The sequence below is a fragment of the Geotrypetes seraphini genome, chromosome 8, assembly GCF_902459505.1.
Source record: "Geotrypetes seraphini chromosome 8, aGeoSer1.1, whole genome shotgun sequence".
NCBI classification, from domain to species: Eukaryota; Metazoa; Chordata; class Amphibia; order Gymnophiona; family Dermophiidae; genus Geotrypetes; species Geotrypetes seraphini.
Genome location: NC_047091.1, coordinates 60,171,849 through 60,190,126, shown reverse-complemented (window position 1 = coordinate 60,190,126; position 18,278 = coordinate 60,171,849). Strand labels below are relative to the sequence as shown.

The following is an 18,278-nucleotide window of genomic DNA, read 5'->3' as shown; positions in this document are numbered from 1 at the left end:
TCTTCAGTGGATCTGGGCAAGTGGGCCCTGTATGCAGCAGCATTCAGAGCAATAGTGCGGCGCTGGGGTTGGGTCTGCTTTGACCTCATGACCATGGCAAGAACCAAGAAAGCATATCGCTTCTTTAGTCGAATATCTGAGCCCAGAAGTGAGGGGCTTGACACTCTAGTGCAGCCATGGTGGCTCCAGATTGGCCTTGCAGGCTGTAGTTTGCAGATCTGATAAGTCTACATAGGAGTTGCAGCCTTCAGCTTAGCGCCTATCCGGACCTCCTCCTGCTGAGGCCAGTGGCCAAGGAGATCCGGGTCACTTTGCTCTTAACAGCATGGCTCTTGAACAGTCTTAGAGCACAAAGGATATTCTGCTATGGTTGTTGATACTCTTCTAAAGTCTAAGAAGTCGTCTGCAGTTTCAACTTACGCTAAGACTTGGAAGGCCTTCCAACTTTGGTGTGCCCAGGACCAGGTGGACCCTTATTCAACTCCAATCTCGCTGATTCTAGCCTTTATTCAGACTGATTTGGATAACGGCCTCACTGTGGCTACTCTTTGGGTCCAGGTGACCAGACTCTCTTGTTCTAGATCGCAGGAGCATCGATCCTCATTGGCGTCACATCCTGATATCGCTAGATTTCTGAAGGAGCTCTTCATGTCAGCCCGCCAGTTAAGCTACTTTTGCCTCCTTGGGACCTTAATCTGGTGCTGTCTAGCCTTGCCAAGGCTCCTTTTGAGCACTTTGAGATACTTCCCTCTTGGATTTGACACTCAAATCCATTTTTCTGGTTGCCATTACTCCAGTGCAATGTGTCTCAGCCCTTCTCTCAAGAAGCTCCTTTCATGTATTCTGTACCCATGGAACTTCAATTAGTATGTAAGCTTTCTATTTAGACTTATTGTTATTCGCTGACTGTCCAACTTTCTTTCATTGTGAACCGCCTAGAAGTCGCTTGACTATGGCGATATAGAAAAATAAAGTTATTATTATTATTATTACAGGTTCTGTCTTGCAGAGAACCATTACTCCAGATTTCAAACACTGGGGGTTTCCCTTTGGACAGTTCTTTCCTTCCTGTCAAAGGTGGTTTCGGCTTTCCATGTTAATCAGGAAGTGCGTTTGACTGCCTTTCAGCTTACTGGTTTCCAGGTGCATGGTCGACTGCTGAAGCAACTGGATGTACACAGAGTTCTTCTGTGTTATCTAGAGGTCATTCAAGAGTTTAGTCTCTCTAACCACTTGTTTATGCTGACTCATTCAGTTAGGTGGGGTGCTCCCACTTCCAAGGCCATGATTTCCAGATGGATCCATAGGGCCATTTCATCAGCCTACATGCTTTCTGAGAAACTGTCTCTTGTTTCCATCAAGGTGCATTCTACCCTGTCTCTCCTGAGGAGATTTGCAGAGTGGCAATGTGGTCTTCTCTTCACATGTTTGCCAAGTTCTACAGAGAGGATGTGGTGGCAAGACAGGACTCTGCTTTTAGGTCCTTGGTCTTAAGGGTCGGCACAGCAAGCCTGCCCAAGCTTTTTGGAGGACTGCTTTTGTACATCCCTATTGTCTAGAACAGTGTTCTTCAACCTTTTTTCACCTATGGACTGGCAGAAATAAAATAATTATTTTGTGGACCAGCACCAGTCCGTGGACCGGTGGTTGAAGAATACTGGGCTGTCGTGGGCCAGACCCTGCCCATATCCGCCCAATCTCCACCCCATAACCCGTCCCATAATAGTACTAATTGTAACACTATTTTTTCCATTCACTTTTCTTATATACACAATATAATCTTATTAACAACACATAATGGTTAACCACAAAATTAAACTACACTGCATGCTTCTGAACATTCATTGCTACCAGAACACAGATACCCCCTATGCAAATATGGGATCAAAAGTACTAATATATACAAACAAACCCTAAGATGCAAGATTCTGCATTCAGTACAACCCCAGAGAAAAAGAAACAAATGCATTTTTTCCTGAGCAGTGCAAAATACAGACAGCAGATGTAAATTCTCAAAATTGACACAATTCAATCACTAAATTCAAAAATAAAATCATTCCCCCTACTTTTGTTGTTTCCCTCCCTCCATGCTGTGCCTTACCTTCTGGCCTGCTCCCACCTGGCCATTTTATGCCGCCCTCTGTGTTATCTTCGGGCCGGCTCCCTCTTCCACACTGACGCAGTGCACAAAGCCACGGGCAGTTGCTCCTCGTGCGTCCTGCGCCTCATCTGGAAGCCTTCCCTCTGATGTTGCAACGTCAGAAAGAAGGCTTCTAGTTCAGGCGCAGGACAGGAATTAAAAGACACATAAACATGTAAATACTTCTCTGAGTCCACTCTATTATTGAATTAATACAGCTACACCCTTTTCTCAATTGTTATAGGCCAAGAAGAAGAGATTAGGATTTACCTGCTAATTTCCTTTCCTTGAGTCCTTCCAGTCTAGTTCAAATGCATGGGTTTACATTCTCCTGCTAGCAAATGAAGACTGAGATTGCTAGTTTCATGACATCCTATGTAGGGTCCTGTGCAATCCTCAGCTAACCATTATTTTTATAACAAAGCTACAAACTCATGACTCTAAACAAAAATAATAACAGCTGTTAACCAAGTCAAAAACAGACTTGCGGAACAAAGACAAATTAATTTAAAAAAATGAAACGGAATGAAAAGAATGTGATGCAACACCTAGTCAGTTAATTGCCACTGTTTTCCTCCAGTGAAAACCACAGCTTAATTTGTAGGCAAATAAAGAACTGGAACTGGGGACGGGGCTTGGACCAGAAATGTACTTAATCCTACATGCACAATACTTCATTTGTGGATAAAATGGAAGCCAGTACGTAAATATATTTGGAAAATTCATACATATAATTTAAAAATTAAAGAATATCACCAACATTTGCAACATTTATACATTTGAAACCACAGTCACAACCAGCATTGCTCCATAGGACTACATACTATTGTTTCTTTCAATTAGCAGGCGTGCCTTCTACCCTTCACCTTGACATACAATCAACTAAAAAAATGTAAATATGCATACACTTGTAATAGTGTGGTCACAGCCAGAATGAATGAAAATTGGTAAACACACACACAGAATCTACATTGCAAACCTGTCATACCAGAAACACACTAATTACTAAGACTTAAATGCAAACATTACAAACATTACATCAAGTGCTATTAACACAGTACACTTCTGGGAAAAATAGAGCAAGCCTGACTTCTATAGCTCCATTATGTGCAGAAATGATAACACTAGCAGAATCCTTCACCTCTGTTACACACAGAGAAATCAGACCCTCACAAAGTACTGAGATTTCCAGAAAAAACTGTGAAATGGAAGCCGGACTTTGCCTGCACATGACGCTGAAGACAGAGAAATGCATAGCTTCCTGTACTGTGTAAATTGTAGTCTGTAGACTTCCTCAGTGCGCTGCATTCTATGTACAACTTTGAAACATAGAAACATCATTACATTACATTGGCTTCTTCTAATCCGCCAATACCTTTCAGTTCTAGGCGGTTTACAAAAGAATTGGCCTGAGCATTCCCAGGGAGATTACGAGGTTGATAGTTGGAAAATGCATTAGGATCTGAGGAGTTGGGAAGGTTTAGTTAGATCAATTGACAAATTTCTTGAATAACATAGTTTTCAAATTTTTCCTGAAGGTTTTGTAGTTGGGTATTGTGGCCATCAGATTGGAGAGGTGGTGGTCTAGTCTTGTTGCTTGGGTTGCTAATAGTCCATCATATAGTTTTTTTGCTTTGTATGCCTTTGACTGGGGGGTGGGTAAAGTGTGCCTTTGTTCTCCTTGGTCTGGATGTGGTGTTCCTGATTAGGTGATTGTTTAGGTAGCTTGATCCATCTCCATTCAGGGCTTTGTATAGGGTGCAGTAGAATTTGTATTGTATGCGTGCTTGTATTGGGAGCCAGTGTGAGTCTTGGAACACGAAGGTAATGTGGTCATATTTCTTCAGTGAGTATATCAGTCTGAGAGCTGTATTTTGTACTGTTTGTTAATATGTTGGTAGGGCATGATAGGTAAGGATGTTACAGTAGTCCAGGAGTCCGAGGATTAGGGACTGGATCAGGAGTCTGAATTGTTCGTCGTTGAAGTATTTTCGGATTTGCCTTAAGTTGCGCATGACTGTGAATGCTTTCTGGACTGATTATGGCAAATAAAGGCCAAATGGCCCATCCTGTCTGCCCATCCGCAGCATCCACTATCTCCTCCTCTCTCTAAGAGATACTGTACCATGTGCCTGTCCCACACTTTCTTAAATTCAGACACAGTCTTTGTTTCCACCACCTCTACCAGGAGATTATTCCATTCATCTACCACCCTTTCTGTAAAAAAGTATTTCAAGTTTATTAAAAATTTGATTAATCGCCAATCACAATTTCTAAGTGATGTGCACTTCTGAGCCTGTCATCTCTTAACCTCATATTATGCCCTCACACTGTGGAGTTTAATTTCTAGTCAGGGACCACTGCTCAGGCAATGGGCCTGATGGGCCGCCGCGGGAGCGGACCGCTGGGCGAGATGGACCTCTGGTCTGCCTCAGCGGAGGCCAACTTCTTATGTTCTTATGAAAGAGACTGGCCTCATGCATATTTATGCCACATAGGTATTTAAATGTCTCTATTATCGGGGCCGGTACATCAGCCAAGTTCTCTAGGAGGCATATATGGAGAAATGAGCAGCAGCAGAATTATTGCTCTTGTCAGTTAGTAAGAGAAGCATGAACTCTATGTGGAAGCAGATAGGGAGCTGATAAAGAAATTTGAGGAGAAATGTGACTCAGGGAAAACCTTGGGCCACTGAATTTTGGATTCTATAGTATGTTGGATGGATTTTGGTGGTGATTGCTTTAGTGATGTTCTAGATATATGTAGAGAATGGTCAAAGAGAAGGAAAAAAAACTCCTAAAGCTGAGAGATAATTGTGGAACAGCGCAATGGACTATGGACAAGATCATTTGGCAGACAAATGCAGATGCTGTAGCACAGAATCAGATGTGGCCGGCTACACATCTCATTGCTGGCTGTGATATGCTTTCTTATCAGAACATAGTAACATAGTAAATGATGGCAGATAAAGACCATAAGTTATACCCATTTTAAAAAATACATGATTAGATTAACTTGTCTCATCTTTGATATTTCTGGGCCGTAGACTGTAAAGCCTGGTATTGTCCTAGATTCCAAATGCTGAAGTTGCTATCCAAGTTCACTCCAGCCTATCCAACCATCCCGGTGTTTGCAGGATATCTACCATAAAGTCTGGTCAGTAACATCCTCGTGTTCCATATTAGTGGAGTTCCCATTGATGCCAACCCCAATCCTTCCTACACCGAATCACCATATATGGGACACAGACCGTACAGGTCTGTCCAATACCGGCCTTAGTTCTTTAATTTACATCCCAGATTCTATTCAGTTATTGGACACCTCTATAAGGTTTTCTGAGGAGGTCAAGTATTTGGGTGTATTGGTGGGCTCGAAATTGACATTTAAAAGCCATGTTTAGGAGCTAATACAAAAGATCTTTTTCAGGCTGCCCCTTTTGGGTAGGCTTAGACTATTTTTGCAGGACGGCACATATAAGATCATTCTACAGTCGATGGTACTATCATGTCTTGACTATTGTAGTCTTGTTCTTTTGGGTTTACTCGCAACTTCTTTCTGTACATTACAGGTTGCGCAAAATTCGGTAATACGAACATTCTTTCAGTTGGGGAGAACTGAGCAAGTGACAGAATATTGGGTGAAGTTATACTGGTTAAAATTGAAGGACCGTATATGTTTCAGATTGCTTGTGTTGGTTTATTTGTGTCAAGCATCTGCAAGCCTGATGGGTACTATTCAGTCTTATGTTCCGTTACTAAAGCTGTGCTCTGTCCATCGTGTAGACTTGTTTGTTCCCCCAGTTAAATGCCACCATACAGAAAAGCATGATAAGGTAGCTTGACTTATCCATCAGACATTGTAAATATTACTACGAGGGTAAATCAAAAAGTAAAGGCAAAATACATTTAACGGCTTTAATAGAAGTAACTGTGAGCAATTGAACATATCACTTTTCCATATAGTCCCCATGCAAGACGATGCATTTGTTGCATCATTCAATTATCTTCTGCATTCCTGCAAAGAAGTTTTTCAGCTGCTCCCGAAGCCAAGTGAGCACCGCTTCCTTTACTTTATCATGCTTTGTCTTTTGCTCTCCGGGTTGCAGTGATGCACCCATGTCTCGTCACTGGTGACAATTCTCTCCTGAATACTCAGATCTTCTTCATACCTTCTCAGAAAACTGGGTTGCAACCTCCACATACTATTGCTTGTGCAGATCAGTAAGCTGTTTGGGAACCCATCGCGTGCATTATGACAAATGCAGATCCATACCTGATATCCAAATTTGCAGCCAATTAAGACACCACTATCCATTAGTTTTCTCTAATCAAGGCATCCACCCTGTCAATGTGCTCTTGTGTGCACAATGCTGATGGGCAACCAGAACAACCTTCTTCAGTTACACCTGTTCTTCCCACTTTAAACCTTTTTACCCGCTCATAAACTGTTCGTTGATTCATGGTGCTATGTCCATACTGAGTCAATATCCGACGGTGAGTTTTCACAGGTTTCACTCCCTCTGCCATAAGAAAGTGCACTAACGCACGTCGTTCTTCGTTGGTGTAATCTTGCGTGGACAAACTATCCAATAGGCAATGTACGAGTACATATGTTGCATTTCACCTGCTCTGTTCTGGTTATCACGTAATTTAACAATTGCCTTTAATTTTTGATTTGCCCTCATATAACATGAACATACCAGAAAACTACTGGGATCATGGTCTTTTCATAACTGCAGAGTGCAGAAATTTTGATGACCTGGAATATTCACTATTTCAGTACCAGCAGGTTAAAAAGATGGTATGAGAAAAACAGAAATTATGGAAAAAGAGAGAGATACAGTAGGGTAAAGGTTGATATCCCTATGGTACAACTAAATTGCTTTACATATATTTTATGCCAGGGGTTTTCTTTCTTTTTATTAACTTTTCAGATCATTATGCAATCCATAAAACTTGCCAGGGGTTTTCTTTGTCCCTAGTAGCAGAAGTGTCAGTACACAGCAACTATTCTGTATTAGTGCTGCTCGATTTCCGATTCTAATTGATTCACCGATTCACTTCGGGTGAATCGGTTCGAATTGATTCAATATTGTAAAAAAATCAGCCTTCCTATTCGGTGACTGACCTTCCCCCTAAAGCAAGAGTGGTAGCACTGCCTCATGCTGGCCGGCCGCTGCCACTCCTGCTTTAGGGGGTAGAGTCAGTCAGGAAGTGCTGCAATGTCTGGCTTTCCCCCTGGCCTCCTGCTTCTACATTTACCTAATTAGAGCAGCAGAACAGCCTATAGAGAGGATCGCTGGTGCTAGCGATCCTTGCAGGCTGCCATCGGCCTCCGGAGCTGTTGTTCCCTCTGCCATGATCCTACCCCTAACGTCAGAGGAGGGGTGGGTCCGCGGCAGAGGGAACGATAGCTCTGGAGGCCAATGGGAGCCTGTAAGGATCGCTACAGCACCGGTGATCCTCTCTGCAGGCTGTTCAGCTGCTGTAATTATGACAAGATAAGACCGGGAGGCCGGGGGATGCAAGCCTTCAGGAAAGACAGGCCTTCAGGGGCGTGTAAGCCTTCAGAGGATGGTGTAGGCTTCAGGGGATGGTATAGGCCTTTAGGAGGGATGCAGGCCTTCGGGGGAGGGGGGCCCTGATGTAGAAGAACACGGAGGGAGGGATAGAGGGAAGGGGGTTCAAAGTAACGTGCATATTCTGGACTGAGGGGGGAGAAATAATGGGTCTAAAAACAGAGGAGAGGGAGAGAGAATGGTGGACAATGGGATTTAGGGAAGAAAGGAACAGAAAGGGAGAGAAGTTGGACACAAGGGATGGTGTGGAGGAGGGGGATAGAGATACTGGATAGGAGGTTGGTTAAGAAAGGGAGAGATGGTGGACCCTGAGGTAGTGAGGAAGGAGGGAGAGATGCTGGATGAATTGGTAGTTGAGAAAAGGAGAGATGGTGGATCTTGGGATGGAGACGAAAAAAAGGAAAGATGCCAGACCTATGGGGGAGGGAAGGGAAACAGAAGGGGAGGACAGAGATGGAAGATGGATGGTTAGCACCGAGAAAGAAGAAAACAACAAATGGTCAGGAGACCAGAGCCTGGGACCAAAATGATTTGAATAATTGCCAAAAAACAAAAGGTAGAAAAAAATATGTCAGATTTGAAATGTGTATCCTACCAGAGCTGGTGTTAGACCGCGAACGTGAGCTAGGATTTAACAGAAAGAGGAAAAGTCTTTTTTGTTTGTTTATTTTGTTTGCACCACAGTGCCAGTATGGGTAGGAGAGGGCAAAGGGGGTGAAGAGGCTATAAAATAAACCCACCAGGATGTTTGAATAAAACACCCATTTGGGCAGGAAAATCGAATCGAAAAATCGATTCAATAGGCTGAATCGAATCAAAAAATTTTTTTTTCCTGAATCAGGTTGCACTATTCTGTATTCGGTATTCTGTATTCAGGTACGTTAGATAGACTGTGAGCTCACCGGGACAGATAAGGAAAAATGCTTGAGTACCTGATTGTAAAAACAGCTTAGATAACCTTAATAGGCGGTATATAAAAACCTAATAAACTTGAAACTTGAAACTAATATTCATGTATAGATGAAGAGAAGATCTTCAAATACCAAATGGTGCATATCAGCTTGACTAAAAAGAATGTTTAAGCCCACTTTAATATGAAGCTGGATTCACTTCATTATGGTACGCCCCTGGCACAATAAACCCTGGGGGGCACGCTACACAATGCAGAACTTGTGTAGAGTTCCCCTTCTATGCTGTACAGAATTTGACATGGGGACCAGGAAGCAATAGTGGCAGTTGACATGGCCAGAAAGAGAAGCTGAAGTGGCCAGAAGACAAAACTAGCCCTGCATTCAAACTCCCTCCCCTGAATGTCCTTCCATATCCTTCCATACTAATGCTGGTCATGCTGCAAGAGTGTAAAACCCTAGCTACTTTTCTGTTGTTCACCCACAAACTATCTGAATGCTTTCTATATATCTTTCAGTCTGGTTTAAAATGCTGTTAGGAGTAACCTCAGTTCAAGGTTTTATTAAAAATTTGATTAATTGCCTATCAACATTCTAGGCGATATACAGAACAATTAAAAATGGGGAACAAAATTAAAATAATTAACAAAAGTGAAGACATGGACGAGACCGAGAGACAGACAGGAAACAGGAGGATAGAGGGTGAAATATAATATTATCAGAAAAAACATCACAAAAGGGTAGGGAAAAAAGTTAGTTCAGAGCTGCCTTTCCTGAAACAGTGAAAGAATCCCGAGTTATAGAGTGAAAGCACTTCTACTGTATAAAGGAAACTTTTTAATGCTCCTTTAAATTTATCGTTGTTTGATTCCTCCTTAAGGAGGAAAGGAGTTCCAAATTTGAATGTACTAGTTTTCAAGTTTATGTGAGGTTTCTTTCAGTTCTAATTTGCTGTTTTCATAGGTTTAGTTTGCCTTCTATGAAGGGGAGGGGCAAAAGGGTAAGGGAACTATATTGGTGGCAGGGGGAGAAGGCCCAATTTTTATATACTTTCTTAACCTACTAGCTTTACAACTGTATACAATAAGAAAGTACATTAAAATTACTTGTACATTAAAATGAATTTCAAATACAATGTTGATAAATTACTATTAGTGCTTCCAACTACAGTAAAATATTAATTAAAATGCTTGGCAAACAGCCAGGCCTTTAACATTTTCCTAAATTGTAAATATTCCTGTTACACCTAATAGACAGAGGTAAGGGATGCAGGTCCATATTCACAAAATTCTCTGATCTTGTACCAATGGTCGCTAAACCAACTGAATTTACTGACCCGATTTCCAAAACGGCTCAACGCGTGGTTTTCTGTGTGGACGTATATTCTCCGATTCTGGCATGCAGACAACCTTATTACTATTAAAATGATTTTATTAATATTGAAATGAGCCATCCGATCAATGGCCTAACATTGCATGCCATAATCTAATCGCTAATACTGACACAAAAGAACCCGACAGATCTGACGTTTTTTTTCCCCCTATGGACACAGATGTAAGTGTATAACACACGCATAATATCTGGCCCATAAAAATAAAGTTGACTTTCTCCCTCTCCCCCCCCCAATGACCGATACCTCTCTCATGACCCCCCAGAGCAAAAATAGAGGCAGGAGGAATGCCTACTTCCTCCTGCCACCATGAAACACCCCCTATGCCGAACTGAACTGCCCCCCCCGGTACTTCAATAAAAATTGGCAGGAGGGATGTCCACTCTCTCCTGCTGCTGCAACCTCCCTCCCCACCCCCGCCAGGACCTCTCTGATCCATCCCCTCCCCTTCCCCACTTTACAAAAAATCAGCAGGAGGGATGTCCACTCCCTTCTCCATTGGATGCGTCCCCCAAATCACTCCATACCTTTACATTAAGATGATAGTAGGAAGAATGCCCAGTCCCTCCTGCTCACAGGTCCCTCCTGGTGCATCCTGGGATTCATGGGATGGGGCCTAAGACACAGATTGGCTCAGACATTTAAGGCCCCTCCCAGGGGTGTCTGAACCAATCAAGGCTTTAGGCCCCCTGCCTGATGCATCCTGGGATACAGAGGGAGGAACCTAATTCCCTGATTTTTTTTTGTAAGGGAGGATAGGGATCAGTTCAGGGGGGATTGTGGTGGCAGGAGGGAGTGGGCATCCCTCCTGCCAATTTTTATTAAAGTATTAGGCAGGGGGTGGGGGCAGTTTGGCTCAGCATGGGGGGAGGGTTTGCGGAGTCAGGAGGGAGTAGGCTGATGAAGACCTTTCTGAATTTCTAGACATGTGAACGTAAGTGTCTTACCTGGAATATCCCTTCTTTTGATAGTGGTCAAGTGCTGATGACTTGATTGCATACCAGATGTTGTCATTATAGGGTGCTGATCCCATTCATCTTAAATTCCTGCCAAAGATTTCCATATCTAATCAGTCTGTTGTCTTTCCAACACTTTACCCCAGGCCACATCTTCACAAAAGTGAAAAGCATTTTAATTCCATAGATTTAAGAGAGCTTTTGCCCAGCTCTTTCCTTTTTTTGACCCTATTAGACCTGAAAGTGCTGGACAAAGCTTCAATTTCTGTCATTGGATGGCTGATTCATCTTCTTTTGTAATCCTAAGCAAGTCATAGTGCCATTATTCCAGCCCCTCCTTTGAGGAGATGCCAAGGCTGTGGATTGTAGTTCAGCTACACCTTCACAAGTGATTGCTTTCTAGATATGGTCTTCCTAGGTTGTGTGTCTGGACCTTCTGCTATCTACAGCTTCTTTGAGGATTAAAGGCCACCTTCATTCCTCCTAGGATTCATTTTAGAATTTCTTTCCTGTTTTTTTTAAGAATTAAAACTTACCAAAACAAAATAAAGCTTTCCCCCTCTACAAAAAAAAGTTTTGATTGATGGTGGTGCTTCTTTTTTGTTATTGTTGAAGGCAGCTGTTAGCTAGGAAATCCCTTATGTATGAATGGCGACTTGCTTATCTTTAGAGAAAGTAAAGTTCATTACCAGTATCTTAAAAGAGTTGTTCTCCTTGTCAGCATTAAATAGAACTGAGGGAAACCATAAGTCCATGGGACTGCCATTTCAGAAAACTCTGGAAGAATCCATTCAATGCTCAGCATGATATTGTAACTTATGTGTATGACTGGCAAACTGCTGTTTTTGGAGAACTTGTCTTATAGTCAAGCAATTTATTTGTAACTTCTATAAATCTTCGTATGAAAGAATCACCAGTCCTAATCATCTGCTTGGAACAGAAAAGGCTCTAAAGCAGACACAGCATCATGCAGAGATGGTTTTAGTGGTAATGAAATCTTATATACAGTATGCTTCTTTCCTCTGTGGGATAAAGGCAAAATCTGAGAATGTGATCCATTTTCTAATGAGGAAGGATATATATTTATCCACAACTTGTTGTGACTGGCAAACAGAACTAAGCGGTTTATTGACTAAAAATAATAAAGAACTGCATTGGTTGACAGAAAAGAAAACACAGCCATACCTGTAGAGAGGAGGGGGATCACTAGGTGGTAATCCGGAGCCAGGATCAGAGAGAGCACGCTCGCTCAAAGAGCAAGGTCTTATAATTTTGGAGAAGATCCTTCAGAACCCATGTCAAGTGGCATGTTGTTGCAGACAGCACTATCTTGAGTGGATTCTAATTGTTCTTGACGTGGTCCTGGTCAAACTATCCAGTAGCTCTTTAAGGACATTAAAACACAAGCAGGAGAGTAAGATATAATCAGGAGAGCCCAGGCAAAAGGCTTTGAAGGGAAGTAAGAGAGCCTTGAACTGGATCTGATAAGCTACTGAGGGGAAGATTCTCAAAACTTACTGTGCTTTTAACGATGGTTGCTAAACCTACTCGTATTACAGCCAGATTAGCATGCATGTATTTTAGCGGCCGATAATTATCAAAACGGCTCATGGCGGTCTTTTCTGAGCTTTCTAACAGTCTCTGACTCTGCCATGCAAATGTCGATACAATGAGGTCATTAATATTAAAATGGTAGTAAAATGGGCTCGTCAATATTCAAAGGAGCATCCCGGGCGATTCTCGTAACATCGTTGTGTGATTCCCCAAGCGCGGTGCCGGCTTTTGGCAACCAAAGATCACTGATTGCTCCGGGGATGCCGTTACTGTGAAAATCGCATCTCAGGCAGGTGTTTCCAGCTGTGGCTTATGATAAAATTTGACATTAAAAATAATTACAAGATTCACATAAATGATGGTCTTTTTGGGGATGGAGGGGGGAATCAAAAGCATGCATAGATTGTGCTCCAGTAAGGCATACATATGAGATTGCTAGGGAAGCTGGAATTGTTTAGTGCTATTGATGATGTGGTGGTTAAAACTCATCCGCCGCCTCAGTGAACTCCTTCATAAGGCTACTGGTGGAGTCGTCACTCTTGGGCACGTGTTTGCCCTGCATCACCGCAATTGAAAAACAAGAGAGCAAAAAGCATGCACGTGTTCCAGAATTTGAGTTTTGTTTTTCAATTATTTATTTATACAAAATGGTTTTAAATTACTTTGCTAAGCCAGTAGTTACCAACCCAGTCCTCAGACACAACTAGTCAATTAGGTTTTCAGGTTACCCATAAGACTAGACACACTGAATTAGTCCGATGATCCAACTAGCCCAGTATCCTGCTTCCATCCAGGTCACAAGCACCTTTGTAAGAAACCCATAATGAACATGTATGCATTAGAGATTTGTATGCAATGGAGGTAGTGCATGCAAATTATCTTCTGCATATTCATTGTAGAAAACCTGATTGGCTGGGTGTGTCCTGAGGACTGGGTTGAGAACTCCTGTTCTAGGCTGAAATCTGTTTACAGCCTTATATAGAGGGTATGAAACTAGATTCAAAACCACAAATAATAAAACAGAAGGAAAAAATATTCCCTGAGAAATGATATTTGGAAGCTTTCACATGGCTAAACACTTTCTACAAAAATACCCTAACAATTGTATGCCCTTGATTCAGAGCTGTCAAGTGACCTAGTTCCAGGAGGAAGACATTTTGACCATTCGGTCCTGGTTTTGAACTCCAAAGAGATGTGGTAGTTGTAGTCCCCAATTCTACCTGCTGCAGACATCAGGAAGACAATGTTTTCACTTAGAAATTGGATAAGCGACTGAATCAAATTTTAGGTTTAAATGTATTTATCAATTTTCAATGTGCAAGCAAACAACTTCAGCAAAACAAAACTGGGCCTTTTCATTTATGCACAATGTATACCTTCACCTCCCCCCCATACCCCCAAACAAAAACAGAGGAATCCCCGAGTACAGGAAGCAAAAGAATAAGCAAGTTACAAGTTCAGTAGTCTACTACTGGCAGTAGAAGTAAGACTCAGCCAAAAACGCTCCCAAATCAAACAGAATTGTTGGCCAGGACCAGTTTCAAGATCTGTAAAATGTCTATGCTCCAAAGAGGCATGGGAACCTTGAAAAAAAACCTCCAAAGACTCCGAGTCATTCAAAATTTGGCATTTCAACTGATATTTTGGGTTGAGAAAATGGGAACACATTAGTCCCTATTATCAAAAACTTCACTGGCTGCCCCTGGAAACATGAGTTTTGTTTAAATTTTTTGCCTTTGTTATAAATCCATTTTTGGTCTGGCCCCTATGTACCTGGTTTCTCAATTTAATCTGAACAGTTCTATTAGGCCCACACGCAGAATTCATATGTTCGCCTTTCCATCTTTAAAGGACTGCCGCTACAAAAGATTCCTCCCAGGCCAAATGGCTGGGTAACATTATCATGCATTCCTTATTCTACTTCAGTTTTAGAAAATCAATATAAATGAATTTGTTTAATCAATTGTAACCTAAGAATCTTATAGTATATCACTTCTCCCAACCTGTACCTTATACTCGATGACTTTGTTATTGTAACCACTTCGCTGATTGTCCGGCACCTCTTGTTGTAAACCGCCTCCAGCTATCATGGCTTTGGCGGTATATAAAAAAAAAATTATTATTAAAAAAAAAAATTATTAAATTATTATTATTATCATCAGTGATCTCCATTGACTGTAACTCGGGGGTTCACTGGCCAGCCACTGCGATAAAATTGCCTTCTTGCCAAGCAACATCACTCTGGCCACAAAAATTGAAAGTCCTTTAGGTTTGGGAGATGCAATAGTATAAAATCCAAATAATACTCTGGAAGTCGGAGTCCACCGCCGACCCCAGAGAGAGTTAGTGTAGTGACCCAAACGATGCCAGAACTGAAGCATGCGAGGGCAGAACCAAAACATATGCCCCAGTGAGCCGAGTGCCTGAGTGCATTTAGGACAGTGATGTACCTGGGTGATGCCTGAATCAAATTTTAATAAAAACTTGAAACTTGATGTTAGACATCTAGGACTGGCTTAAAATCTCCCTTTTAGAATGGGGTAACTTGACAGCTCTGCTCTTACCTATGTAAAAGCTTAAGACCCTTTTGATTGTACCACAGAAAGATGAAATATCAAATCCATTACCTCTTTGATCACTCTTCTATTTGAGTTTTATAGCGTTACTCATGTAAGTGACAGATGTATGTTTTATTGTTCAGGGAAAGCCTGGCGTGATCAGCTCAGTTACAGGTCTGAGCCTAGGCAAGGGTCCGTTACAGATCCAGGTGCTTGGGAAGGGAACCTCACAGCTCATGCAAATGGCACCAGTCCAGACCCAGCAGCAGGTGAGCTCATAGTTAAGCATAAAACAGGGATGAGTTTATATGAGGGAAGGGAGGGAGGTGGTTGCTTTACACTGATCTGTTGCTGAAAAGGTCTTCATTTGGCAGCCTTTAAGAGGAGACCCTACCTGGTTAAGGTTTCACACCATTCAGCTAGCCTATAGTCTAGTAACCCAGTGACACAGACTTGCTCATATGATGCTAGATTGTTTGACAGGGCAAATTATTCTTCCCTCTGTTATAAAAAGAGCAATAATTATGTGCTATATGTCCTGTTATTGTTTCTACTTTTTCACAATGCACTAACCCAATAATTGCTTAAGGTTCTGTTTTCTTGCACCAGGATATATGGCAGTAATAGGGTATGTCCAGTAGAGGGAGCCTTTCCCTTTTAGAAAACTGGAGTAGTACAGTATTATGCCTATTTGATTTACATCTTGTAGGGTGGAACATTCACGATGCTGTGTAAAATATAAATATATTTATTTTAATTCACTAGTTCTCCTTTGATTTGTCTCACCCCTTCCAGTATGACAGTAAGCTTGGGAACTTGAAAAAGACACCTGTCCTACAACCCAGCAAGGAGGCTCGGTAAGAGAGTTTATCATCTCTCTTTTAACTACAGTTGTGTTTTTACCTGAGATACTTGTCCAGCATCTGTTGATTTCATGGCATCGTTGACAATGTGTTGTTTTATAAATAAACCAGTATGATTTGGACACACACTTGCTACATGGTGTCATGGGACACCCCTTTTCTTATTTTTGTTCTCATAACAAATGGGGGGGGCCAACAAAGTTCCCCAGTCCACACAAGTTGCATGCTTAGCTCATTTGGTCTCTCTTTAGTTTTCTGGAACAGCTGCATAAACACCAGGGCACAGTGCTGCGTCCTGACTACAAGACATCATTCCACTCCTTTGAAGATGCATTGCAAAGGCTACTTCCCTATCACGTCTATCAGGGGATGCTGCCATCCGCTGCAGATTACAGAAAAGGTAAACATACTTTTCAGTGCAAGAACAGTGGCCAGAATTACCCTGCAGGAAAAAGGCTAGCCTGCGGATATGTGGGTTTTTGTGGTGAATGTTCAGGCAAAGAGATGATAAACCTAAATTCGAACCCACAGTTTGAGAAAATAAGAGAAACTGTAATATCCAGAAAAGCTGATACAACTTGCCGCTCTTCATAATCTCTATAGTAACATAATAAATGACAGCAGATAAAGATCAGCATGACCCATCTGATCTGCCCAGAAAGGTGGCCAGGATTGTACCTGTAACTCTGAGCAGGTTGCCTCCTTTGTATTTAGGGTTGTAACTGATACTTGATGCGGTCTACCCCTTACCCGTGCCTTTTTTTTTCTGTAAATGTGAAAGTTATTTAACTGTTAAACTGTACCTCTTTTTTTTCCATCTTCGTGCCACATAGAGAAACCTGTGTTTAACCTACACCTTTTTGGATTGTGCTACTGTTTTTTGACCCCATCACTTCTTGTGAGAGAGCATTCCAAGCATCCACCACCCCTCTCCATGAAAAAGTATTCCTCGCCACTTCATTTCATGAAATTTTCCAGAAGAGGGAAGGTGGTAGGACTAGAGGTCATGAATTTAGATTGCAGGAGGGCCATCTCAGGAATAACGTCAAGAAGTACTTTTTCACAAAGAGTGTGAATGCCTGGAATGCCCTCCCACGGGAGGTGGTGAAGATGAAAATGGTAATGAGATTCAAAAATGTGTGGGATAAACACAAACGAATCCTATAGAAAATGGCTTGGAACCAAGCAAGCTTAGCGGTGATTAAATGGCAACACCAGTAAATGAGAAGCAAAGCCAGTGCTGGTCTGTGCACTGATCATGGCTGGAAAAGTTCGGAAGGGCTGGAATGGGGCTTTGATGACAGCTACAGCTGTTGGAGGACAAGGCTAGAGCCGGGCAGTCTTCTAAAGTCTGTGCCCTGAAAATAACAAGGACAAATCAAAATCAAATAGGCATATGGAGTATCACATCATACCTTATAAGAACATAAGAATTTGCCTCCGCTGGGTCAGACCAAGGGTCCATCGAGCCCAGCGGTCCGCTCCCGCGGTGGCCCATCAGGTCCATGACCTGTAGAGTGATCTTTTGTCTAACCCATTGATTCCTACTTCTTTATATCCTGAAAAAACCCTGTTTCCCTTTTAACTATACCCTTTTTTTGCTCCTGTGTCCTCCCTTATCTGTAGCCTTCAATCCCCTTATCCTTCAGGAATTTATCTAGTCCCTCTTTGAAACCCCTTAATGTAGTCTATCCTATTACATCTTCCGGAAGCACATACCAGGTATCCACCACCCTTTGAGTGAAGAAGAACTTTCTAGCATTGGTTCTAAACCTGTCCCCTTTCAATTTCTCCGAGTGCCCTCTTGTTTTTGTAGTTCCCAGTACGCTGAAGAACCTGTCCCTCTCCACCCTCTCTATGCCTTTCATAATCTTGTAAGTCTCTATCATGTCTCCTCTGAGTCTCCGCTTTTCCAGGGAGAAGAGCCTCAGTTTCTCTAACCTTTCAGCGTATGAAAGGTTTTCCATACACTTAATCATTCGTGTAGCTCTCCTCTGGGCCCTCTCAAGTATTGCCATATCTTTCTTAAGGTACGGCAACCAATATTGAACACAGTACTCCAGGTGCGGGCACACCATCGCCCGATACAGCGGCAGGATGATTTCCTTCGTTCTTGTTGTAATACCCTTCTTGATAATACCCAACATTCTGTTTGCTTTCTTTGAGGCCGTCGCACATTGCGCCGTTGGTTTCATTGTTGTATCCACCAACACTCCCAAGTCCTTTTCAAGGTTACTCTCCCCCAGTACCAACCCCCCCATTTTGTAGCTGAATATCGGGTTCTTTTTCCCTATATGCATGACCTTGCATTTCTCTATATTGAAGTTCATC

At 42.1% G+C, this 18,278-nt stretch overlaps 1 protein-coding gene across 8 annotated transcripts in view; it reads left to right on the top strand.

Annotated features, from left to right (window-relative positions):
• The window catches only part of BICRA (BRD4 interacting chromatin remodeling complex associated protein), a 283,868-nt gene that overhangs the window by 243,401 nt on the left and 22,189 nt on the right, over positions 1-18,278 (top strand). For all 8 annotated transcript variants that reach the window (XM_033954967.1, XM_033954971.1, XM_033954968.1 and 5 more), the window contains 3 exons: positions 15,228-15,353; positions 15,880-15,941; positions 16,199-16,347. In XM_033954967.1, the coding sequence (XP_033810858.1) occupies positions 15,228-15,353; positions 15,880-15,941; positions 16,199-16,347 (337 nt within the window). The remainder of the gene's footprint in view (positions 1-15,227; positions 15,354-15,879; positions 15,942-16,198; positions 16,348-18,278) is intronic.